Genomic DNA, 27,282 nt, shown 5'->3' on the forward strand with positions numbered 1-27,282 from the left:
TCGCACCGCAGTATTACCTACAGTATGTTCATATCCATTAAGATTAATCTGAACCAGTTGCCTCAGTTTGTAAACAGTAAACATTACCACAAAAACAAAACAAAACAACAAAACCAAAACAAGAACGCTGCTCAAAAGTATATAGAAACTGGAAAAATTACAAACACATAAAAAAAAATTACGACAGCCACAGTCTTTAAAAAAAGTTGCAGATAAAATGATACTGTTTAATTTAAAAAAAAAAGAAAAACAAAAATCCAAAAAAACAAACATAAAGAGCACAGAATATACTGGACAAATAAAACTATATAAATTATTGTGACCAAATGTGACACTGGTAGTTTACGAGTGGATATGTACAGTCAAATTAAACAGTGTTTACCCTTCTGTTCTAATAGTGTTAAAATGAAAAATCTATTGCCGTTTTACTATACATTGCATTGATTGAATATTTTTTTTCAAAGTTACCCAAAAAGCACATCCAATGATTGTACGGCTTCATGGCCCTCTTCTTTTCAGGTTCATCTTGAGCCCTCGACTCATTTGAAACAAGGCAGTGCTTCTGATCCTCGGCTCAATGAAACCCAAAAGCAGCCGTCGCCTCTGATTTCAGTGAGCTCAGGACTGGGCCTGTGTTTCCACGGCTCCCTTTGAACATTTGTTCTCACCATACCCAAGTCCTTTCAGAAAACACATATGCAAAATGCAGTGATTTTTTTTGTTTAGTTTTGTTTTGTTTTTGCAGGGTGGCGGGCACAGGGGAGAGGGGGTGATGTGGGAGCCAGAATTAAAGCAGCAGTCCTGTCTGGATCCGATTTGGAAGCGTTCCACTGCACGGGGTAAGACTGTATCCTGCTTAACGAAAATACAGATTGCTCATTCTGCAAGACATCATCACAGGGGAAGGAATGTCACTAACTTAACATTTTTTTTTCCTCAGATTCTTTTTGTGTGAGTGAAGGAATTTACAGTTTTGTGCTGGGATGTACAGAGGACAGCTGGGAAGATGGGAATGCAGCTTGAGGGTTTATAGCAGCTAAAGGATAAACGCTATTATGCAAAAGGTCACCGTATGAACTTCCTACAGGTGTTGCTGCAGCTAAGTGTCTGTACAGTTGTTGTGAATTTGCAGGGGACGTAAGGAATTGTCTCTGCACCATGAAGGAATGAAGAGCCAAAGGTTGCATTAGTGGGGAAAGCACGGTCTGATTTTTCAAGTACTGTAAAGGATGAGAATACCCGGGCGGGAGGCGATTGTTCAGCCCTGCACACAGTGTTCCTGGGTACAGGCCTGTGAAGATAGGGGTTGAAAGGGGAAATTTGTGGCTTTCCAACATGTTGCCAGAATGTAGGCCATGCATGGACTTGCTGCCTTCCCCCTCCGGATCGGGAACCTTTTCTTTCGCCGGGGTCTCCTTTGGTAAGTGCAGAGGAGAGACAGCTCGGATTTTTTTTTCAGAAATGACCTTGTCCAAATCCTCCAGGCTCCGTTTCAAAGGCCGGGCAGCTCCGATGGTTTGAGGACTCGCCCTGCGGCCGATGATGGGATGCACCATCCCCTCCATCTTCCTCAGGTTCTCCAGTCTCTGGGCCTGCTGTTTCCCCGACCTGTGCAGCAGCTCGCTGTGTTTTTTAGGGGCCGCCATGGCCATGGGGGACACGCGGCAGGCTTTGGGGTTGCAGTCTAGGCTCACAGCCTGGCTGCTTGCAGCTGGGAACTGGGAGATGTTTTTGCCTTCTTGCTGTGCCATGGATGAATGAGGGAGGCTGGTGCCCAGCGCCTTTGCAGTCTGTTTGTGTACGCTCTTTGGAAGACTCAAATCTGTTGGCTGATCATCTGAAGAGGCCTCTACTGCTGCCTTTTTTTCTTGCTGATGCAAAGATGGGTGATAATTTAAATTTAGTTTTTCTTGGTGTTTGTGTTGAGTAAAAGTAGAAATATTTTCTGACTCTCTGAACATGTCCCGAGGGAGATACTTTGATGTCTGTTCATTATTAAGGTGGTGTTCTGTGTGCCTATAAAGGCTGTGCAGATGAGGCGATGAATAAAAATCTGCCAAGAAAGTGGGCACATGGGAGTGATGCAGTGCCCTTTTCTCACTCATTTTATCTTTGCAGTCCTGGATATCTGCCTTCTGTACATACGACTCGGCAAGAGAACTGAGGTGATGTTTTGAAAAATCACAGCGCTGATGATCTGGTTTACTTAGCGTGTCATGCTTAAAAATATCATTAATCGACCTCCTTTCTTCCTTGGTTTTAAAACTCTGTACGTGTTGAATGACTGATGGCCTATTAATTGCTACAGGATCCGAATTAAGGGTGTGGGGACTTTGTGATATGCTTGAGGACAGCTCATCTCTGCTGCTTAGTTTCTTTTTGCTGATCAAAGGTGGAGGAGAACCGTACGGATAGCTACAAGACAAGGTGGCCCCGCTGACCTGGGACAGCAGCTTTTTCTTTGCTAGGGGTGACATGATGCCCGGGTTACCCTTTGAGTAGAGGAGCGGTGTGTACCCAAAAGTGGAGTCATTGTTCATGGAATCAGGCAGCTCCTTCTCCTTGAACATGTCGAAGTTCTGGACCACCAGCACTTTGGGTGTTTGCTTGAGCGCATTGTGGATATCTTCGTTTCCCAGCTGATCCACTTTGACTGTGCAGTTTGCGATGTAATCGGCCATCTGTGGCAATTTGTCATCTTCCATGTCGCTTTGAGTGGGCAGCTGGACCGGGAAAGCTGTGAAGGGCATTTCTGGGGGTTCACTTTCTAAGCAGTCACTAAAAGCTTTGTGTAACCTTTGTTCTGGCTTTGTGTCTTCCAGGGCATCTGCTGAGGGGTGCAGCCGCTTGGCGTTGGTGGCATCCAGCATGGTCTCCTCCTCTGAGGGCATTGATATACTTGAGAAAGAGGATGAGTGCTGGACTTCCTGCTTGCCCTTCTCACTGTTGGAGCTGTTTTCTGTCAAGTCTGTCTTTTCCAGAGGTGGTGGCCGAGCTGCCTCTGGTGAAAGAGATCGGGGACCTTGCATGGTTTGTTTCATCTCTCCTGCTGTAGGATGTTCGGGAAAATTTTTCTGGTCTGCTGCTTCTTGATCCTTCTCTTGTTCTGATGAAACCTAATAAAATGATTCAATAGACAGTAATAAGAATGCTGTGTGTGTTGGCAGGCTGTTCATAAAATCATACACGGTACCCTGTTTGCTACTTTTAGAGATGTACTTGTCAGTCACCTTGTTGGAATGTGAAAGCTTTAATACTAGGTATCAGAGTCAAACAAAGAAATGTACCTTCTGGAAATATTAAGAATTACCCCATCCCTGCTGTGTCGTAATAAAGTATTTCAAAATAGTACGATTATAACCTGACTAGAGGCACTGGTGGCTTGACCAGATCGCTGAATGCTGAGCTCATATAGTCTTTAAAATTAATTAGGCCAGTGTGGAAGTGCAGATTTCATCACATAATCAATAAGGCTATAGAAATTTCTCTCGCTAGCCAACTTCACCAATAAAAATTACAAACCAATCCTAATGTTTTTTTTCTTATACAATGCCAAAAATGTAATGCCTTCGACTATCTTAAAATGCAGTGATTACAGAAGAGATCATTCACACCCAGTTCTGCATTAAAGTGTGAAAATGATAGAAATGGAATAGTGGCAATCCCTATTGTAGGCAGCAAATCACTGCTACAGCTTAACTGGGACACACATTTTTTTTATTAACGGATTAAAATGAAGTTGTCAACATTCAGTAAGTGTGTGTGCACGCTATTACAAACATAGCTTTTATCCGCTATGGCCAATGGGGCTGCAGCTCGTCCTGCTCCCCCGTTAATAAAGCTTGCGCGCACAATTCGCACCATTCATCCCATTATGTAGCCGGCTGAACTGCGACCCGCGGAGGTCGTCGGAGCGCCCCATCTGCGATCCAGCTGACTGACAGCCCTTTTCAGAGCTGCTGTCATTCTCCTCTGACGTGTCGTGGCTGAAGACAGTCAGAAAACAGCAGCATTGTGCAAGCCCTTCATTATTATTGTTTTCTTTCTTTCTTAGTTGTAAAGATAAGATGTATCAAGAAAGTTATTATCTAAATGCTGCTTTATGGTCTATCATCGACTGGAGTGAGGGACAGGAAAAGGTCCCAGCAAATCTAACCATACTAGAGATTTATTTCTTCACAGCTGCTTTTAAATATTCCTGTGTGTTTGGTTGGCCTATTAGTTACAGTGTCTGCTAGTCATTGTAACTTTTTCTTTTTAAACTAATAGCTGCCTTTTCCAGTCCAAATACCATTATTAGGTCCTTTACAAAGTACTATCACTGGTCTCTTGAGCTTATAAAATTACAGGAAAATACCAGACAGATGAGCAAAGCAAGGAGGAAAAAAAGGAGAAATCATATTTAATAACTGTACATTCTGCTCTTTGTCTCTGTTAAGGAACATTTTGATTGAAGTTTAAGCTATTGTGAGAAAATGTGCAGTTTAAGGCTAATAGCATTTTGCCTGGTGTCTTGTTACAGTGACTACTACAGTGATCGCAATAGCAGGAAAACAGTGAAGAATACAAAAGCAAATGCAACCCCAATAAATTAAAGTTATATTCTTCCTTGCACCCTTGTCACTGTGCATGAGGCGACCATGCAACCGAGAGGACTGGGCCCGTGCAGCTCGATCTTGCTTTTACAGAGAGCAGACAGGGCCAGCTCCTAGGCCACGTGGTGGCTTGGTGGTGGCCATGCCTCTACATCTATAGATGTAGCTATGGAGGTTCCCCATGAGCAGCAGCTGCCACCACTGTCCCTGGATGAGGAGGCACCCAAGGGATGTCTACCACAAAACCTGGCCTGGGGACCTGCTGCCAAGGTGTGCCAATGAGTGAGGTGTGAAGGACGTGCAACCTTCTGCCCTGCTCCGGGCAGGCAGGGCTTTACAATGGGATGGGATCAAGTGTCTCCGTTCTCCTGGCCAGCGGCAAGGCCACAGAGCCCGTCCCGTGGCACGGTGCCACATCCAGCCCCGCGGGCCCCTTTGCTGCCCGGGTGTCATGTACCCACCTACCTGTATGGTGCCCCCCACCAGGCTGGTGTCCCTAATTACCCACCTTGATCACAGCAGGCAGGACACTGCCCTTCATCCCAGTCAGGGGCCAGATAATTCTGCTCTAAAAGCTACCATCCCACAATAGGAAACTGCTCTGATTGTACATTTTTATTGTCTCTTCCAGGCTCCTTACATTTCCGATAAGCACAGCTTAGGAACTCTTCCTGCAAATCACACGCAGGAATAACTGCAGTTTAAGCAGCAGGAAGTTTGAGATAGGGAACAACAAAAGCGAGGAAATTCAAAGTTAAGGCCGACGCTCTACTGCTGACCTGTTATGCTGTACCAAGCTGTGGCAGACCCGATAGCATGCAACGTATCTTGCTGATCCAAGGCCCCACAATAAATAATCAGGCACAAAGGAATGTCAGGAGAACGGAGCACAAGCCTTAACTTCGCATTTCCTTGCTGTGGGCAATTTGTGTTGCAACCTTCCAGTGACTTAAGTTGTGTGCACTCTCCTCTCCATGTATTTTTAATCAGAAGCAGAGGGGTTCTCCCCACAACAGGGTCCCTACCTTAAAATTATAGAGAGAAAACAAACAAAAAAATCCCTCTCCCTGTGAAGTGCTCTGACACTGGATATTAAATACACTGTTGATGGAGGCAATTAAAAACACAAATTCTGGTTCAGACAGGAGATGAAACTTGCCACTGTAAGCATGACTTAAAGAGGTAGCAACGTGCAAAAATCAAATTTTTCTGTTCTTGAGACCAAGCAGGTAGAGTCTCAGCCACATCCCTGTCTACTGGCTCTATGATTTCTTTTTAAAGGGAGGAGGAGGATTGTTGTTAGTTGAGTCAAGAACAATTTCCAGACTGGTTTAGAAACAGGCAGGACGTACGTACCTGCCAGACAGCAGCGCAGCCGAGGGAGCAGCCCGCGTCTGCCTGGCACGTCACATGGCTTTCGGCATTCTTTAAATACTTACTTTCACTGCAACGCCTCGGAGGCTGCTGTGAGCTGGCACCATGCGAGGGGAAAAGCAACATCTTGTGCATGGGGCTGTAGGTGAGGAGCTTCATCGACTCATTTGCACCCCAGTACAAGCGGGGCACAGGGAAGCGCAGGCAGCACTTTGCAATGAAAGTGCTCAAGACGCACCGGAGCAAAATTCCCTTTGATTTTGTATCACTTAGCAAATCCCTTATTTGCATGCCAATATGAATTTTACTCATCTATCTTATCATCAGCTGTGAACATAAAATCCATCACATGAAGCCGGTCCTAGGATGGCACTGAGCAATGCCCTGCATGGGAATCAGGTGGTTGGAGTGGGAACTGACCCATTGGGAAACTGCCTGTGGCAGAAGAGAGAGAGCAGCAAGTGCATCAAGGTCCACTTGCCAAAAAACTGACCTTTCTACCTAAAAAGAAGCTGTACCTAAGATGATAAAAGCCTTGGTGTTTGACAGGCATATGCTAAGCTCTGCAACTATGGAAGGGCTGATCCAGAGGTTGCCATTACAAAAATCAGCTGTATCCAGCAGTCACCACAGCATTATCAGCAGTATTAGAGGTTCCCGCACCCTATACTTAGATTAGGAAATAACTGTGGTGCCTGTGTGGTTTCCTTTTGGCAGCTGCTGGTCTTTTAGCGGTGACCGCTGTATTATACAATGAGGAGAAATGATCTTGTTACAACCAGGGCTTGGTTTTCTGCCATCGCTTCCACGCAACATGGAGCTAACCGGTGGCTGCCTGCTGCCTGGCAAAATCACAGCGCTGGCAATACCGCAACAACGGGATCTCCGCTGCTCAGCAAAGCCCAACCTCTCCGAATTCACATTTAAATTACGCATTTTATCACTGGATTTCAAGTGATTAAAGCTGTACATTTTTAATTGAAAAGTTAAAAAGTAGGAAGCAACCAACCTCAGATGCATCCTGGGGTTTCTGTGCGTTATCTTTTTCCTTCTTGCTCTTTTGGTTTTCATTTTTGATGCGTTTTGTTCCAGACACTTTTGTTTTCACTTCACCCTCCTGGGAACTGCTATCCTGTTTTCGAGGTTTCACTGGAGGCAGTGGCTTATCTTCCTCTCCTTTAATAAATCTTTCATATGGCAGGATTAATCTAGAGGATTAAGGAACAAATAATTGATCAGGTTTTGCCATTCTAGCAAAGAACAAAATGTATCTACTACGAACAGTTTACTTAATAAATCTATTTCCTTCCGCAGCATAAAAGCAACCCTGTAACCTCTACATCTACAAATCCAACCATGATAAATCAACTTATTTGGCAGGATCATCACGTGGTGTAAATCCAGCAGAGCCGCAATTGGTGTAAATCAGGCATCAGCAACGCTGGAGCGGTGTGTGCGGCTACACCGATCTGTACCAGCTGAGGGTATGAGACACCTTTTTTAGACCAAGTAAAGGGAAATGCATACATTTCTATATTTTTTCCTGCCTACCCTTAAAGGTGTAGAGGAAGCACCTACTACACGGGTTGTCCCAGCTTCGTTACCTCGAGGCGAGGAGGCAGGTGACACAGGGACCATCGGCAGCGGACAGCCGCGTCCCTGGGCACCCGCATCAGGACCTGCCTCTGCAAAATGCCCCTTACTTCCCTGGAGGAGAGCTGGTCGGGCCAGAGATGGGAAGGATGGGGCAACAAATGAGAGAAGAAGAGAGTAAAAAAAGGAGGTTTTTTTGGAGAGAAGTTCCCAGTTTAAAGTGTGCGAGACCACTCTAAAAAAGGAATAAACAAGCAAAAATATCCCCCTGCCCCACACCAAAGCACTGAACACTGAGTTTTAATCTATCTGTTTCCCCTTTGCAATTCTTGATCTGAAAGGAAAAATAACTGATGTAATTAAACAGGATGGATTGCATTACAATCTCGGTTTCAACTTCAGTGATTAAAGTTTTTATAATGCATTTGGTATGATTAATGACTCACTGAGGGATTAATACAGGGCTCAGACTTTTAAAATATGAACTTTAATACAGCAAACATAATTTGCTTTTTTTTTTTAAAAAAAAAGACAAGTTGACTCTATGAAGAAAATGTACTTTGCTTATAAACAACATAAATCTGTTCAAATACCAGGAATCCTTAATTATCTTTAATCTAAGACTCCAAGGCAGAAATCTCTTTGGTTCAGATATTCGTTTGTTATCCTAGAATCAGTATCTAAGCATGCGATTTTGATTTACATACTTAGATGTTCAAACACAGTTTGGGCTTAAGAGAGCAGAAATTAGATTGCTCGTGATCATAATATTTTACATTTTAATAAAATGCAACATAAATTATGTTAAAATATAAACCTAATTTATGCTATATTAGAAACAAAATTCATTAACTGAGCATGCTCTGACATGGTATGTGCAAAGAGGCGTGAATAATACTTTCTAGCCCTGAATTTGGCAGGGCTCCAGTAATGAAGCTAAGCAGAGCCCACAGGGAATATTCATCTTCAGATCCCATTACAAACTGAGTTTAAACATGTTACAGCTGCTAAAACTGGAAACTGCTCCCTCTATGCAAACTTAGCAAAATAATACGCAGTTGCCAAATACCTGCTTCCCGCTGTAATATTACAGTTAATGTGTATATAATAAAAAGCATAACTAAGCAGAATAAGGCGGGGGGGTGGATCTTGTTCATACTTGAGGGCTGCGCAAACATTCGTGCGAGCCGGGCGCCCTCCCCACGCCGAGCGCGGCTCGCGGCGTTGCAGGGGGAGGCCGCAGCGCCAGGCCCGCCGCTAATAAAAACCCGCTTTTATGGCGGCGGCGGCGGCGGCGCAAACGCCGCGACCCGACTGTTTGACTGTGTTTTGTTGCCATGGGAGCGCGTCACCGCGAAGCGGGGGGACACGGAACCCAGGCGGGCGCGTTGCGCCGGTGGGCGCCCGCGGCGCGGGGCCGCTGTGGGAGCGCGGGGCGCGCGCGTGCCGCTCGCTTTTCCCTGAGCTCAGCAGCTGGCAGGAAGACAGCCCTAAAAACACCCTTGGCGCAGGCGGCCCCAGGCCCGGCGCCAGCGGCAGCAGCGCCGGACTTGGACGCGGCTCCTGCCGGGCAGGAGGCATGACTAAGGCAAAACCCGAGCGAGGCACCAGCGCCGCTCGCGACGGGGTGGGGTTTCTATTTTTATTTAATTGCAATTTTTATCTTCTCCCCCCTCCCTGGCTTCGCTGCACACAGTGCTGCTGCTCCCCTGCGCCGCACAGGCAGTTTTTTGGGGGCTTGCTGAGGAGGGCCGAGGTGCCGGCCGCGGGCCTCACCAGCGCGCCCAAGGGCCCCCGGCTCGTCGGCGGGCGCCTGCAGCCCCGGCACGCTGCTGCAGCTGCACCCCCGTGGGACGCGCTCGCGGCACCGCAGCGTCGCGGCTGCGGCACGGGGCGACAAAGCGACGCGGCGCTCGCTCCACCTGGGCCAGCGTTGGCCAAGGCCGCGGGCTCTGCCCTTCCCCGCGCGGCGCGACGGGGCCACGCAGCTCCCACGGGCACGGCTCCCACGTGCGTGCGGCCCCGGTGAGGCTGCATCCACCTTTGTGCAAGAAAATGCAAGGGCAATGTTGAAAAGAAACAAAAATCGATGCAGCCAAACGGACCCCTCCAACGCCGCCTGCTTCGGGAGCCAGGGCCGCCCCTCGGCCACATCCCTCCGGCCAGGGATTACCACAATGCTCAGGCAAAAAGGAAAAGGGAGGGGGGATCTTTTGTGGTCTACAGAAATATTTACTTGCAAAGGCTGGCAGAAAACCAAATAAAAGGGTCTTTATCACGATCAAGATTCCAATATTAAGATTAATAAAATGCATTATTTATAAGTCAATTAACATAAATAGAATATGTAAGCACCAGTGTATTAAAAAATCTTTCCACAGGCAGCAGATTTTTAGCAGCATGAGTTTTTTTTTTTTTTCCTGGAATAATACAAGAATAACATTTTCCAGCCAAGAGCAGAAACAGTAGGGGAGTCATTGCTATCACAGAGCTTCTTATTAAATTCAGTCACTGTGAAAAGCGAGCCTTTTTTTTTTAAATAAAGACAACTTAAAATCAATACAAGTTAGATTAACAAATCAGTACTATACTAATCCTGATTTATTACAATCGGCAATATTAAGTTTAATCACGTATAAACTGCTACTCTAAAAAAGATTGTGCTTTACTAAGTCCTGAATTAAATAATGGTGCAGAGTGTACTGAGTTTTAGATCTGCATCATCTGATATTATGAAAAATTCAATGTACTTCTCTGCAGCAGATGTCAGAGGTCAGCAAATCTATTACAGTAATGTAAGTAATCTGGCTTTCTGCCAACCTTTTTTTAAAAAACACTGAAGCAGATAATTTTATATTTACAAATTCTAAAATCCTCCAGGGACTGAATCTCTTTCCCAACAAAAAGCAGAAACTTCACATTACAGAAATGTATTTCACAGTATATCAAACATGTCTTCATCATTAGCATTTCATAAAAAGAACAAAAAAGCCCTTAATCTTTATTGGTCAACATTTTTTTCCCAGCCTAGAAATAACAATACAAGATCTAATCTAAGCCAGTAACCACTACGTTTTCATGTATCGATTATGCAGAACGAACGACTTTTTTTGGCCCAACTCTGCTTTGCAGGACACATGAGAGCACATCTATTTATAGACATGATAAAAAAAGTAGTCACAATAACGCAAAGGATCTGGCCAGCCCAGAAAGAGGAAGGAAATGAGATGCTCAGGCTGCCAGTTTCCCCTCCGGACCTCCCCACTGCGTACGGGTAATGCGGGGTGCTGGGGCCAGGGAGCAGCCATATGCCCCGAACGCGGTGCCCGTTCGCCAGGGGGAGAAGGAGGCCCAGCACAACCTCCGCTATTTTTTACATCGTTTGCATTGTGCTTATTTTTGGGTTTCCCTTCTGGCAGGATAAACTCTTCTTCCGTGTCAGCCCATTGGCACGGCCTTGCTTTCTGCAAGCCCAAGGCGCTCCAGTCGCAAGCACCACATCGGAAGCACTTAAGCCACCAAGTCCCGCGGCTGGGACCACACGGCCCCGTTGCTGCTCCTGGGCAGGTGGTGAGGGACACTGACTGCAAGGGCGATGAAAAGAGATCTAAACCCGGCCCATCAAATGTCCACATGCCCAGTTCTCCCAGGGAACGTGTCACCCATGGGCACCTTGAGGCTGAGGCATCAGTGAGACTACACAAATATTAGGTGCTAATGGAAATCACAACGACGGCCAACACAGCAACCTGCTCCTCTTCTCCCAAAACTCTGCTGCCAAACATGCAGCCACCTGAAGGTCCCAGCTCTGATCCTAAGTGAGGGTTGGTCTATTTTTCCCGAAGCTCCTCAAAGAGAGCACGTCCCAGCGCCCCCAGACCTTCCCTGTTGATCCTAGCGTGGGCAGACCGCCGCAATGGCAAAGCCAGGCCTGGAGAAATCGTGCAGAAAAAGCCCAGTGCGTTCTCAGATGTTTCACATGGACAGTTAAGGATCTATCTAATGGTAAACAATTACATTCCTCGGTCATCTGATACTTTTTAAATTTTGGGGAGGGAGGGGGGAAAGCTTTCTGAATTTTCAATAGTTCCTTTGTTAAAGCATCTGTTACTCACATAATTGAAAAGATGTTTGTTCAGTGCTATGCTTGAGAGTACAGTTATTTAATCTTAATGATAAAGCCCTGAGGACAGAAAATCATAAGTAGAAGCCTCTTGTTATTTATCAAAAAAAAAAAAAAACAGGAAAAGAGAGGACTAAGACACCTCATCCATCTTCAGGCTTAAATTCATGCTTGATGGAAAACTATCGACACAATTTGCAAGTCGCAAACTTTTGTCTGAGCCTGCGACTGACTGCAGCGGGGAGGGAGGGCGGAAAGTGGGGTGCGGACAAGAATAAAACCACTGAGTTAGTATGACAAGAAAAACTGCTGCTCGGCAAGTTCTTTTTGGGTTAAACAAAGAGCTAGCTGTAGTTTACAGCATGACATAACACTTGATTAATTTTTGCCTGAGGATGTTTTCACACTTAACAGTGTAAACCAAAACCTTCTATTAATTACAATGTGTATTAAAGGACAACCATAAGCGTTTGCATGTAGATGTTGCAATAAGTGCCTATCTTTTCTGCCCTCTGAGAGATGGGCTGCCTCTGCCTACAAAACTCTACCAAAATGCTTGTGCTGTGCTGGAGCTATCAAGATGCTGTAAGGGAAACAAGCAGCACTGGTAAGGAATGCGGGACCCTCCCGCATATTGAATTACTCCACAATATCCTCAGGGCAGGGAGACCTCATGATTGTTAAAAGGTAACAACGTAAGGGGCTTATTTTAACCTGCCTTGTGTTTTTGATAATATATAATATTTATGTGAGCAATTTAGATGGGGGAAAATGAAAAAAGCGGAACGGGCTCTGAACCATACAAGGCACCATCCTCCTGATGTTGGATCTCCTGCAAAGAGAAGGACGTGCAGCACATCCTGCAGGTGCTCAGAGGCCTTGGTGATGGGAGGATAAAATCCACCGTGGTTCTGTGTCCACAGCCTCTGTGCTGGACCGGCATGACCCACCCTGATGCAGAGGCCACGTCTCACCCGTTTGCTCTGTTTGCTCACAGCCCCAGTGAGATGCCTGTGCTTGCAGAGGGCACTGAGCCCCACATCATGCTGGGGCTTGGCCAGGGCAGGGTTTGGCTTGGAGGCACCAAAAGGTCTCACCAGGTAATGGCTCTTTTTTTGTGTTGTTTTTTTAGAGCTTTCCACACCTGATGAACCTCCCAGTTGAGCTCTTGGGGTTGTTTTTTGGAGGACAGCACCACAGTTGTGGGGCTGGTCTATCTGGCAGGAGGATCGAGGCTGCCCATCGTGCCCATCTGTGCAGGAGCAGAGGAAACCTCAGAGCTTGCCTGTGCCACCTGCACGGCGTTTTGGGGGCAGGCAGCTGGCACAGGAGGGCTCCTCGCCAGAAGGTGACATCTCGATGGGCTTCTTGCTCCAAGGACAGATGCAGGACATCAGTGGGCAGGAGGGGAGGTCCAGGCTGCATCAGTGAGCACCAGCACTGCACACCCTGGACTTCTGTGACGGCGCGGGGCGATCGTGCTGGTGGAGCAAAGCAATGCCCAAAACACGAGCGATGCCGCAGCCCGCTGCAGCCTCAACCATGCACCGAGCAACAGCCCCGCGATGGGAAAACATTAATGCCTTTTATATTGGTAATCATCTGTAACACGAGCAATTAAGTACAGTACTAATGGACTATAGCCAAGAGCCTGGTACTAATATTAAAAACTGACAGAGATGAATAGGTTTGGAAGGAAAACTAGGCTGACAAAGACATTTTTATGAAGTGCTTCGGCCTATTTGGAATAACCCAATCAGCGGCAGGTTCAGACCAGCCGTGCCTGCAGTGACAATAACGCATTCATTGGCATTATATGATCCCTGCTATGCCTTAAATAAAAACACCCATTGCTTCTACTCAGCAACCTGCACTTTCATTATTACCCTCATTAATAAAACAAAAGTTGTCTAACTAATGTACAAATAACACTTGCCGAAATGCTGGCAACCTTGCCTTGTTTTAAAATGAAAGCAGTTACTGGAAACACAAGCCCGTACTCCATGAAAAATGAATCGGTTGATAACACATTAAAAAAACCTTTCATTTTGCAGAGAAACAAAGCAAAAAGAGATTTCTGCTTCCCCTCCAAAGCAGCCCTGTGCCTGGCAAGGCCATGGCCATCCAAACAGCCTTGGTATTTGGAAGTCGGGGCATTGCCAGGAAAGGCCAGTGGGTTTCAGGAAGGAAAGCCATGAGTTTTTTTCAGCTTTTCCTTCCCAACTTAATTCAGTTTCCAGTTTAGCTTTGCAGCTCACCTTCACGTTAGGAAATGTATGTGTGTCCTCAATCAGGATCGTCTATCCCTGCACTGCAGCTCTAGTTTTAGATTAAATGTCAGCTGAGCACTTTGGCTGTAAATGGGCATTACATTTACATGTGTTGGAGTTAGAAACACTGTCTGAAACAAAGCATGACAATTTCATTTACGTTTTTTTTTTCCAAATTTGAGGCTCAATATGTTTTTTCTGTGGTGGAAAAAATGTTTCTAGTACTAGAAATCCGGAGATTGGACTAGTCACTGAGGGTTTTTATATACGTGTTTGGTTTTTCAGGCCAGATTGGATAAGACATATTTTTTGTTAGCTAACCTAAAAATCCTATTAGCATTTTTTTTTTCTCCATATGCCATCTTCAGACAGATAGCCAGAGTCTCAAAAGAGAGGCTTTGCCTCATATCAAACCGAGGCCAGAACCAGGCAATGGACTTTGGAACACAAGAACCCAATTTCGGGCTTGTTGGCCCAAATTAGACCCATCTTAAGCACAACCAAAGTGACCTTCCTTCCTCAGCGTGGCCCATGCCCAACGCCTCCTAGAAGCGAAGGCGACCAGCCTGCAGACATGGGCCAGGGCAGCGTGTGCAGCACCAGAAAAAGGTCAAAAATGCCCCTTGCTCCCAGCCCCGCTGTGCGGCGCTGTGCTTGGGCGAGCACAAACCTCTTCCTGTACCAGCAAAGCAATTTGTTCCTCCCCAGGGACAGGAGATCAGACTTTCATTATCTAAGCCAGAAATTGCAGAGCTTTCATTAATATTGGCTTCTTAAAAAAAAATCGTTTCTACAAACCAAACTAAAATAACATTCCAGCTCCAGCATTTTATTTGATGCATGTTGGCCTCGCAAGCCCTGGAAATTATTATGTGCTCGGGAAGACCGCGGCACCGGGAGCCGCGGCGGTAGCGGAGGGCAGGGGAAGCGGCAGCGCGATGCCCGCGGGACCCACAGCGCGCACTGCACCCGGCCTCGTGGGCCGCCCCCTTATCTCCATCACAACCCCAATTTGCCTAATTGGCCTTCCTGAAAAAAAAAGAAGCGTTTGCATCAATTAGCTGCCCTTCCTTGTTGTTCCTGGGCTATATTTTGCTCACTTCCTGCAGCCTCTTTACCAGAGAAACTGTTGTAAAAATTAAGATATGAACCAAGGAAAAATCAGATGCTCCTTCTATTTATTTTGTCACTGGAGACATACACTCTGGTTTAAATTACAACGGATTATCTGACTAAAGCAGTGGGGGAATATTTACCATGTCTTTAAAAACCCTCTCCCTCTCCCATTCTCTAATTCTTTATAAAATGCTTTGAAGGCTCTCCAAATTAATTTTTTCATTATTAAACAAGCATTTCAGATTTGTTATCTTACCTTTCATAATGTCTGCGAGTACATGTAGCAGCACTTGTGCTTCCAGGGTTACCACCTAATTCATCATAAATATGTTTCCATTGTCGACGAGCTGTTATCTGTAAAAATGGCAATGGAAAATTTAATCTCGCATCTTTACAGATTCTACAGCATTTGAGTTCACAACAACAAATGCATGCGTGACACTTTCAGAACAGCATGTACTACCAGCACTATAAAAGCCCCTAAAGAATATATAGCAAGCACAGAGCTTTGGGTGTCTTTTTTTTCCTTTTTTTTTTCTTCTTTAAGTTAACACCATGTCTATTTTATTTCTCTCTAAAATGGAGTGATCTGCCTGATTCATTATCAAGTTGCAAGCAATATGGCCTCACAAAAGAGAAGCTCAATCAATAGAGGGTCATTAACCATCAGAAGTTATGCAGACAAATCCCATCGTGAATTATGAAAATGAAGCTTGAACCAAACTCAGCACAAATAATGATTACGTAGTTATTTTAACTGAATTAGAGAAAATAAATCTGCTGCAACATCCAAATCTACCACAAAACTCTGTAAATCCACAAAAGCATAGTCCATAACGCTATATGCTCCAAGTTGTTTATTTTTATCCATTTATGTCAGTTAAATATATAGATCAAATAGTAATGAAATCTTAACATACTCCAATGTTAATATTTGAGCTATGTACTTTATTGGACCACGCTGATGAAAATAAACATCTTGTAACATATTGAGCTGCATACCATGGTTCTTTTTTTTTTTTTTTTTTTTGTACAGAAATTAGGATTACACAGAATAACAGACGGAAGACCCGGCAAAAGAATTATTTCTGAATACCACTTCATTATTTTGTATATTCCACTATTTTTAAAACAGGAAGAAAAACAGGAATAAGACAACACAACCTCTCTCTGCCTGCAGCTCATGAAGAGGGCAGTGGAAAATTGTGGGGGGAAGGCTGGAACAATTTGGGGAGAATTCTATCATTTTCTGTGGAATGCTGTGGATTTTAATATATTCAGCCCTGGAGGCTTCTCCTGAGTTCCCCACAGAGCAGTCAATGGTGTTTACCGAGGAGCTAAAGGCAGCAATCAGAAGAAAACAAATATTACAGCTTGCGATCTGAGGTCTATAATTTTAATCTAAAGAAGAAGAGCTGGCTACTGTCATTAAATATTACAGGCTAAGAGGTGCTTTTTTCATCTCTGCATAAAAGGAAAGTCCTTCCTTTGCTGAAATTATTCTCTAAAGGCAAAAGGATGGCTGGAGACCCATTATTTGATAACGTTACAGTTCCTTTAAGTTCTTTGTTTGCCCTGTTCTTAGAAGTCATCAGCACCTCCCACTCTCTACTGGCCCCTCTAGATATTTTGCACCTATAGATATTTGCAAAAAGGGAGCATTTTCTCTTAAATCCTATTTAAAGCAAAATGGTCTGACTGTGTTCATTAATTTTATTCTCTTTTCTGGAGCCAATCCAAGACCAGAGGTAAGAGGTGCCACAACACAGGGATAAATTCTGCACAAACACATGATTTAAATAACAGATCAAACTCTCATCCGAGGAAACGGTTCGTTTTAAGTCAGTTTTGTTCAGGTTCTTAAGCCACTTCTCCACGATGCCACCCACACTGCTGCCGGTTATCATTATGGAAGACAGCACAGATCTAAAGTCCTGATCAACATCATCTCCTGGGAGTGTAAATGGAGGCTCTTTCTCCAACCTGGAAGGTCCAAAAAGCGCTATGCCTCCGAGACCGCTCCACTGTCAGCCTGTCTCTCCACGCTGGGCTGTTTGGGTAGGAGTGTTCACACAGATATTCGCCAGCTTTATCCAGCAGACCACATCTCCTTGGTATAAAGCAAAGTTGTGCTCTGCCACATACGGAGCTCAATTAAAATCTGCCATTTTCCAAAAAATTATTATTCCAACAAAGCCTGGGGTTGGGCTCTCCCCTGCCCTGCAAATTTCAGATTTTATGTTTAATAAACTTCAAAGGACCCAAGTAAGTGATAAATTACACAAAATGCTGCCCACTGGAAGCTTTGTCAATGTCACGCAGGACAGCATTGCTGGAGCCCGGTGCTCGGGGTGACCACATCCAGGCAGAGCATCTCCTTCTCACCTCACTGAAGGCACTCCCAGTTGCTCCAAGGGAGGAAAAACCTCCTGAGGAGCCAGGGAAGGGCAGCACTTGGCAATACTCTGCTCGTGGTTATTGTTCATACCAAAATCACCTGCCTTGGCCGCTCTGCACAGCACTTTCCAATGCTGACAGGGCTCACGGGTGTTCCTGCCTCTGGCTGCAGCATGTGGGAACCAGAAAGCAGAGGGCAAAAGATATAGAAACACTAGAATATTTTGGTTATCTGAGCAGATTATTTCCCATAAACTATGAAAAGCGGAGTGCCATTTTCTTCAAAGTCTGGAAGCAGAGTGGACTTAGACCATGCAGACCCTGCAAGAGCTGTATCGAATGCTTCCTGAGCGCTTCCAGCGCACACTTCTGGTTAATTCATCTCAAGTTTCCTGACATAGTTGACACGCTCCAGTTGACAACGTTACACAGGACAAAGTTCCTTCGTTGCTTTAGATCTCTGATTTGCTCTTCTCCCTGTTCCTCGCAGTGCCCACATTTCTAAGGGTGCAAGATGCTCCAGGTTCCCCCATCAATCATGGGAACTGCATAGGCCAGTCTCGTCTCCTGCAGCTTTCCACTGCAATGCTGGTTTCAGTTTAGAAGCAGCCTTCTGGCTTGCAACCCATCTGCACAACTTGCTCCAGGAGCAACCAAAGAAAAGCAGTGATCTTAGCTGTTAAAGTAGAGGGTTCTTTATACAAAGGCTTTTATTGGTTTCTTCTGCTTTGAGAAATCTTAAAGGTCTTCTGCACCGCAGCAGCAAATCTAAGGGGGTCATGGCATGTGAACTTCACAAAGTTCTTTGAAACAGAGCTCTTCTGTTAGCTTAGTCCTGTATGACACAAACACAGGTATTTTGGATGCCACTGAAATGTCAGCTTCTTTGGGCCTGCCCAGATGCAGAACTTTGGTAATCGGTATCAGTAATTTCTCAAAACTAAAGCACTTTGTTGTGGCTTCCAGGAGGCAGTAGCTAAATGGGATCCTGCTGACCTTCAGTGAAATTTAGGCTGCCACAGACCAAAGATTAAGTCCCAGCTATTTTTTTTTTAATCTTCATGTTTTCTCAGACATCTTCAGCTTGTCCATTCAGCACCAAGAAGAACATGACACGGCATTCCTTGTGCATTGGCTCTGAAGGAAAGATGCCACTTCATAACTTGCCAAAGACAACTCTTTGGATAATCTCTGGATATTTCCCATCTATGAACATCTGCAAGCTTTATTCACTTCATTTAGGATGACTGAGAAAATCCCAGGCCGTGCTTGTTCAATGTCACTGCAGCTGAGCCATCCACAATGCGACATTGTTTTGAAATTTCATCTAGGGATTTGGGGACGGTTTATATCATTGACTGCTGTGAGGTTCTCTCAGGTCTGCCACACAGTACTTTTCAATGAGCTCTCTCATTATTATAAGCAGAGATGCTTATTTCATGTATCTTTTTTAAGAGAAACATAATCCCACAAATTCCAGAGAGATGGCTTCATCTGGTGAGGAGTTATATCAATTTACATGGGTTTCTATTCTTAGTAAGCCTTCACTGTGCTTAAAAATACTGTCCCAAGAAGTACATGGCACTGCAATTAAACAGCTATGGATGACAACTTCCTAAGAATTAGTAATCAGAAAACGGAGAAATGAGAAAAGACTCTCAAAAATACTCTAATATGAGAACCCTTAAATAAAAGCATATGACACATGATTATGACTTAACAGTATTAAATATCATATATGTACAGGTAACACCTTCTGCAAGCTTTGCTGGATCCATCCCAGCACCTGATACGTGACAGAATGACTGGCAGATGGTTAAGGAAGTTGTTGCCTGCACCTCAAATCCAATCCCTGGCTGTTTTCATTCACCTTTTGATCCTTAAATGACAGGACTGGACTCAGAGGTCTCCTGAGTCTGAACAGAAGCCGAGAAACAAAATATAATCCCTGCTTCCTTCTCAGAGGTGCTTTTTAAAGCCCTGTAAAAGCATCTGTACATGTACGAGGTGGATAGGGCAGGGGATGAAGGTGAAAATGAGCTGACTACCATTCTTCTGCCAAATACAAAGATGCAATGTTTCCCAGATTTCACTGGGAAAGTTTCTATGCTCCTTAGTCAAAAATAAACTGACCATTCTCTGTTCCAGTAAGTGATTTTAACCAAGATTTTATTTGCTGTTTCTTTATAAAATGGCTGTCGTGCTGAAGCAAAATACCCAGTTGTAAGCCTTCTTTCCCTTACAATACTTACAAGAGAAAAGTCCCAATCTACCTTAACACACAAACCAGAAAATTGTCAAAATTCAAAGCAACTTAAAGACGGAGAAGTCCTTAAAACACACCAATGACTCATCTACATCAGAGAGTAGGGTCCATGTAAACAAACATAGGTTAATCAGGATAGACTCCTGTCACTTTAAAATTGAATAAATTTTTGCTCTGTTGTGCCGTTGTTATGCATGACATCTCATCATCAACAGATATTGGCATAACCCGGTCATTACTGTATTACAGCATTCACTTGAAATTATAAATATGGGACTAAGCAGATCTGTCTAAGATCCTGGGGCTAATACTGAGGTGCACAGCACACCAGCCATTTGCTGACTTGCTGAAAAACAAAACCAAAGACAAAAGTGTCCTATCAACATTCACCAGGATAAAATACACAGTCAGTTGCAGAATGGCAAACTCTGTCAGTGTAAAATGGCCATAAAATTAAAAAAAAAAAAAAGGAAGAAGGTGGGAGGGTGGATAAGTCAAAAATATTGCAACAGCTATTGGTTTAACATTCAGGGAAACAAAGGTAGATCCATATTGAGGATGAGATCATCAACAGAAAAGAATGAGGTTGGGCAGCCTCATGCTCCATGTATAACCTAACGCACATCCGCACTTCCTCCAAATCTCAGCTCTTCTTCAGAGAAAACACGAGAGACATCCATATCCATAATAACTGGATCAGTGCCCCCGCGCCTCCCTTCAGCCCCAGGCACCTCCAAACCAAGTCTGGCCTGAGCTACGCTTCCTTTGCTACTTACTGACCAGCAAGCGGTTCCTAAGTTTCTTGTCCATGCACAATCAGCACATTTTCCTCAAAGGTGACAAACGCCCCTCACCCTCAGAGCACACGCGTTGGAGAGCACACGTGTGGGTGAGAGAGGTCAGGGCCTTCGAGACGAGGATGGCCTGATGCTGCTTGACATGGATGCCCCTCTATGGGATCCTGCACATCTCTGCTGCCGTTGGGAGACCTGCCTCAGTGGCCTTGTACTCACAACCACACCAGCACAGCCCTCCCCCTACACATGCAGGTTCACCTTCTTCAGCATCTCTAAATCCACCTCTTCTTCTCTCATCCTGGCCCTCAACCTAAGCTGTCTCCAGTAAAGCTCGACTTGGGCATCCCGGTCCCTTCGAGAAGGTCCAAAACGCTGCCGCGGCCTCCCCTGCCTCCCTGAGCGCTCTGCCCATGTCGCTCCCCGCTCAGCCTCCTTCCCAGCCTTTGCTCACGCTCTGGATCAAGTTCAGGGTTTTAGCCCTCATCCACACTGCACTTTACAACTCACAGCAACGCCTCCTGCCTCACAATTGCTGTAAATAGCTACAAGCACTCGCTGCAGCAGCTAATCGTGCATATACACCCATGAGCACATGTGTGCACTCCCCTCTACCTAAGCATGCTATGTGCTGATTAACGAAAGAGAGAGAGGTAACAGAAGCCAAATCAAGCATATAGCTTTGCTGAGAACGTTAGTGCTCTGATTTCACAGAGCCCCACCACACCCACGCCAAACCCACGCCAATAAACCGGGGCTCTTAATTTGGAGAACAATATGCTTCATTGTATGGAAAGAAAATAGCCAGTTTTATATTTTCGTTTTAATGACTTTCAGTTTCTTGATAGAGCATTTCTTCTTGTCATTTTGCTACAGCACAGATATGTCCCAGATTACTTTGTAAACAAAGCAAAAATAATTTCTTTCATCCAACTGCGGCAGGAACTGAACAACTTAATCTGATCATTGTGTGCAAAGAAAATATTTCCAATGACGACATCTTCCTATGTCAATTGGTTTTTATTACAGATGTCGTCTCTATGTGCCATATTAATGCAGCTCTTTCTTCTCATTTCAAGATTTTAATCTAAGTTTGTTGCTCTACTATTTTATTGGTTCAAAATACATGCTGTAAAATCCACGGCCATCAAATTTTCCTGTGAGCTAAAAATAAACTGCTCTTGTCAGATATGGTTAGCTGATAAAAAGTGTCAGAAACTTTTCTGAATTACTTTGATAACTTCCTGTTTATGTGGTACTGACCCTTGTCTAATAAAGATCTTTTACACTCGGAACAAGAGAAGATACTGCAGCATGCTATTCCTTAATGGACAATGCTGATTACTTTTGAAAGCCTTTAATACATTTCCCATATTAGACATGAACAGATGTCAGGGATGTTGCCAAGTGAAATTTCTTTTATGCAATCTTGGCTTGTTGTACAATAATAGCCCTTTCTCAACATGGGAAAAAATTACAGACCCAACTAATTTCCTTGACAGGGAAGAGTTACATATGTTTTCCACTTGTAGTTTTTACGACAAGTTTACAATTTTGCCAAACCTGGAACTAATTGGGACTGTTTCCAAAAACGGTCCAATAAACTCACAATGTGTACAGCTAGCCTAAAATGCAGCAAATGATTGTTTGCTTTTACATTTTTTTTTCTAACAGGGAAAAGTTAGATTGCACAATTACTTCATTTAAGTTACTTAAACACTTACTGTTTCATATCCTCCCAGTTTTTGAGCAGCTTGAAACATAGTCCAAAGGTTAACTGTTAGAGGGACAATAAGTATTTAGATAAGCATTGCATTAACCAACATATTTCAAAGAAATGTTAATTAAACAGTTTTAAAAAAAGAAAAATAGGAAAAAAAAAACGCTCACAGCCTCTGAAAAAGCTCCTGTGAAACAATTTGCAAAGACATATTTACATAATCCAAAGAGTAAATATTAGTGCGCACAATATATATTTTTTTAATTGCATATAAGAGAACACACTTAGGCTTTATAGATGGCTTTATAGGACTGGAAAAGTATCCTGAGACAAAGGTAATGGGCTCATTTGACTTTGCTGATAAGACAGTATAATGGCAGTAACGTTTCCATAACTTTGATAATAAAAATTACTCATTGGAAAGAATGTTGGTTTTAATTATTTGTTTAGCGCTGATTTCATTAACAAGCAAGCAGGAGCACACATGGGCTCACAGAGAATGCCTATTGATTAGGCAGCAATATCCAATATTTACAGCAGCCCATATAATGGCCTCCCTCATCAATAAGGAGCGGGCTGTGCTCAAATGGGACCTACGGGAATGAACCCGGGGGAGCCCAAATAACTACGGAAAGGGTGGTCGTGCCTTGCCCACAGTTACGGGCTGGGAGGCTTGGAGGCATCTCCCCCAAAAGACACTCTGGGAGAGGCCTGTTGCCTGCTCCATCACTCTTCCCCTCCATATGCTTTTCCTCAATGTCCCATGGGGCCACTGCTTACTGCTGGGGTGTCTTAATTTTCCTTTAATTTCCCAAAGAGTAATTGATATAATTGAATAACTGAACTTAACAAAAGGCCCGTGCACCACACTACCACCAAACAGTGATTCCCAAGAGACATGCAATGAGGATTTGGGGCCAGGCTCGGCCGTGACACTGTGGGTCCCAGAGGACCGGCTCTACTGCCCTGTGGGGGATGCTATACTGGAGTGAACGCAGTGCTTCCTCCCACTAACACAGTTACTCTGGCAGTATTTGCACAGCTCTTGCTGGACAAATACAGAGCCTGCTCCTGCAAACATTTCTGCTCTCCTCAGCATACTTACTCTTGGCATTTAAGTATTTGTCCGATCAGGCCTCTAATTCATAATGAGTGCCAGGCAACTTTTGGTTGTATTTCAGCTAAATGTTAGCAAAGGACCCCTTTCCTGGTGGAAAATTTCAGAAATGATGCTCTTGCTTGTGTGCGAGCCCACCTCATCCATTGCTTGAGGGAGCACAGAATAAAGCAGGGGGGGGAATCTTTCTTCGACACAAAAATGTTCTGAAAGCCTCATTGAACCTTGTACTGTTCCAGAGCTATCAAGAGTTTTGCTTAGACCTTGATTTAATCTGAATCAATGCATAATGCAACGAAGCTGTTCATAGTACATTAATTTTACTTCCATTTCAAGCAGGCAGTTTTCAGACAAACACTGTAATCATTCGGAGTTATATAAGTTTATAATGGCTGCTGGAGGCCTGTTGCAATCAGTGCCAATTGCTATTAGGTATGTAAATTGTTATGTAAAACATACAGGTCTGACATTCGTCATCAAAATAACACATGGTTTTCATCTGGGAGATAAATTAGAGTAAATAGTATTTCAATCCATGGAGTCCTTCCTTTAAGTAATTAAAGTATCATTCAACCTATAGATAAGGAGGAAAAATACCCCCATTTACAGCTTTTGTTGGAAATGCTGAAAGATCTACACTTGCATTGCAATATTTACGTAAAATTTAGTTACAACTGTATCTTCTCCACCTACGACTGCTTTACAGACCGTGGCACTACAAACTGTACATGCCAAAGCAATTCTAAACGTTGCATCCTGTATTAAACAGATACGGTCTGGTTTTATATTCTCTGAAGTCAATAATTTATTAACTATAAACACATTTTTGTGCTTAAAAATACGATCCCTTTTGTGCCTTTCTTGACCACCTTTAAATGTCTTCCTTTAATATTTGTCCTTTCATAAAGAACATCTGGGCACAATAAAGATACGTCATATTATTAACTCAGAAGAAAGGCATTACAGACGCTGCAGATTTACAAAACAGAAAACTAGAGAGTTTTCAGCATGCCTATTTCTAGTCATAATCAGAGGATTTAAACCTATAAATATCCGGCAGCAACTACCCCAGAAGGAAGCGATGCAAATCTAGGCATAAGAGACAGTACAATGCCTGGACTGGAAAATTTGTAGATATAAACATTGTCCCCCCATCCATAAGGCTTTAAAAAAGGCTCTGTGTGCAAATACTTTCTCTGGAGAAGCCAAACCATTCTAAAATGTCAACAAGAAAGTGAGAAAAAGAATACTTACTCTGCTTAAAACCTAAATAGGGTATTCGTTCAATTGGTGTTTTCCTTTCTTTCATATATTTATAAAGTGCCACAAGGAAAGCCTGCTCATCAGCTCTGCATTCTTCACCTACGGCAATCTTTGATTTATCCTCACTTGAGCCTTTTTTACAGTTGCTGTTGTTACTCTTGGGTTTGGGCAAAGCTGACTTAGCCTCACATTTTACCTGGGAAAAGAAAAGATGTCATATCAGATCTGGGTAACCTTTAATTTTTACTTAAGGAATAAATAACCTCTCCTAACAGAATTGCTTGCTGAAAAATATGAAGGCCAAACCATGCAACTGTGTTTGAGGGGAAACAAAAGAAGCTATTTATAGAGCTAACTGTCTTGTTCTGAATCTTAGTCACAACATTTTTAAATAGCCACATCTTTAAATCATTATAACCCATTGGTAATGCTCACAAGCTCTACGTTTTTATGACTATACATTGCTATGTCACAGACAGCTCCCATCTCTCGCATACACTTGCCATTAGCAAGTCTAATAATAACCCTGGTTGCAGGATTGACATGGAGTGCTGCCGACTCCCGTAGACAGCCCTCGGAGCCGGGTGCTCAGCTCCTTCCAGGAATGCTCCGCAGCCGGCTCTGGGAAGACGCCTTCTTCTCTGCTTTGGCCCACCAGAAGAGATGCAAACCTTGGCAAGCCTCCGCCGGGCAGAGCGCTCACCACGCACCAGCACAGGGGCTGCTGCAGCGCAGGCTTAGGGCTAGAGGCTTGGAGCATCTGCTTAAAGTTAAGCGCAGCCCCGAGCACTTAGCAGAAGGAAGAGGCGGGTTACAGGAGCTGTTGCTGGTAGACACCAGCAGCCTCCGTGCACGTGAGTCCCAAAGCTCGGCGCTTCCTGCTGACCTCGCCGGCACGAGCGTGCCAGTCAGGAAGCCAACAAATTGGAACCACTTTACTTCTCATCAACATTCAAAACAAGGGGGAAAATATCCAGTGAGACTGGCTTAATCCTGCAGTCCTCCTGAAGATAATCCTCCCATTGAATCTGGCAAATTACAATTCGAGCCTTCCCACAGCTGATGTACACAAATAACAAGGAGTGCACCCTCGCGAACTGGTTTTTAAAAGCTCTCCAGACAAACCATGTCCAAGGCGTTGCCAGTGAAATACTGCAAGTCCTTCCCTATGAGCAGCAACGGTGGTCAAGGGTGCTCTGAAGTGTTGCAAGAAGCTTTCTGATGGCTCCATGCCCTGACCAAGCCATGTCCGCCGTGCTCCCTGAGGCACGAGGGAGGCTGTAAAAGCCAGTACTTGGGATTCAGGAGGAGAGCAGGGTATCTCGCTCATGAGAAAGGTAGGAGTTTGGAGGAGCCTTTTGATGAAGCCGGCACCAACCCTTCTGCAGCCTCCAGTAAACCATCGACTCCATCATCCTTCCCACTCACACCAGGAGCTTCATGGGCACTTGTTGACATTTTGGAAGTAAGTGCTAGGAAGAGCATTAGGCAAGGGCCAGAAACAAACAGCAAATATACTAAGGGAAAGACTAACCAAAACATGCTTATTTTGTCTCAGAAAAGTGACTCTGTGTTCAGGCCCAAGGAAAGCAAAGCCTTTTCCTTTACGCTCCTCAGCATATTAACTTTGCTAAAAGCACTGATTTAAGGCTAGCTGTACCCGTAGTCTTCCACAGACAGCAAGGCAAGGCTGCTACCCAACTAGAGGCCACAGGCAGAGAGAAGTGGCCACAACTTTTGATGTTACTCAGTGCTGCTGAAAAACCTCTCCCTGGAGGACATTGCAGGGCACAGACTTGCTCCTGCCAGGGACTTGAAAATGAATTTCCTGCAAGGCCTTTCTCAATTCCTTACTCCGGCAGTGCGTTTACTCTATTGACCAGTGCTCTCTGGTCTGATGGTACACAGAGAGGTTGTCTTCCTATGGCATTAGACACCAGGCTTTGCCTTTTAGGTGTAGATATGCTTACTGATCAAGCCTCTGTAAAGATCCTGAATTTCATCCAAAACTCAATGAAGCTACTGGGAATTTTCCCCATTAAATGAGTTTTGGATTGGCTCACTCCAGTTTTCAGTTTTAAGTTCAGAGCAGTAATTCCTTTTTTTTTTTTTTTAACTTTGGCTCCTTGCAAAATTATTTAACAGCTTCCTCCAAAAAAGCTCAAATTACATTGTCATAATTCTCAATGCCATACCAAAGACTGGGTTAGCACTCCCAATAGGAGTCCATAATTTCAATAATTTTGGGATTTTTAATTTGAGCTGTAAATTTGTTGCAAGCTAAAACTTGGAACAAATTCTCTGAGCCTGGGAACAAATTTTTGATTATGAAGCCCACTTGCTACGTAAGAAGCAATCTGTCTATCTATCTTTCTATTTTATCTCTCTGTCCATCTACTTCCACCTTTTCACTGTGTTTTCTTTTACAAACTGGGTAGTTCAGAACTATGTTTGCAATGCTGGCCCGGGCATGAATGCTAAATCAGATCAAGACTCACTTTCATGTAAGCAAATTAATGGTAAGGGACGTGACTCCTAAAGAGACATAAGGAAACAAAGAAAATAACATACAAAAGAAGCCGTTGGGAGTGAGAAGACCCCATGTCACACACAACCCCCTTCTCTCCAGTGCTCAGAGCAGAGAGGTCAAAGCG

General features: G+C 44.2%; 1 protein-coding gene across 1 annotated transcript in view; it reads right to left on the minus strand.

Annotated features, from left to right (window-relative positions):
* Positions 1–611: 611 nt before the first annotated feature.
* The window catches only part of ARID5B (AT-rich interaction domain 5B), a 97,377-nt gene continuing 70,706 nt past the window's right edge, over positions 612–27,282 (minus strand). The window contains exons 6-10 of the mRNA XM_088526322.1: positions 24,620–24,824; positions 22,253–22,305; positions 15,328–15,425; positions 6,979–7,177; positions 612–3,116 (exon numbers count right to left, since the gene is read on the minus strand). Of these exons, the coding sequence (XP_088382448.1) occupies positions 966–3,116; positions 6,979–7,177; positions 15,328–15,425; positions 22,253–22,305; positions 24,620–24,824 (2,706 nt within the window). The 3' untranslated portion in view covers positions 612–965. The remainder of the gene's footprint in view (positions 3,117–6,978; positions 7,178–15,327; positions 15,426–22,252; positions 22,306–24,619; positions 24,825–27,282) is intronic.

The sequence above is a fragment of the Tinamus guttatus genome, unplaced genomic scaffold (genome assembly GCF_059628265.1).
Source record: "Tinamus guttatus ecotype Peru unplaced genomic scaffold, ASM5962826v1 Tinamus_guttatus_pri_ptg000246l, whole genome shotgun sequence".
Lineage (NCBI taxonomy): Eukaryota > Metazoa > Chordata > Aves > Tinamiformes > Tinamidae > Tinamus > Tinamus guttatus.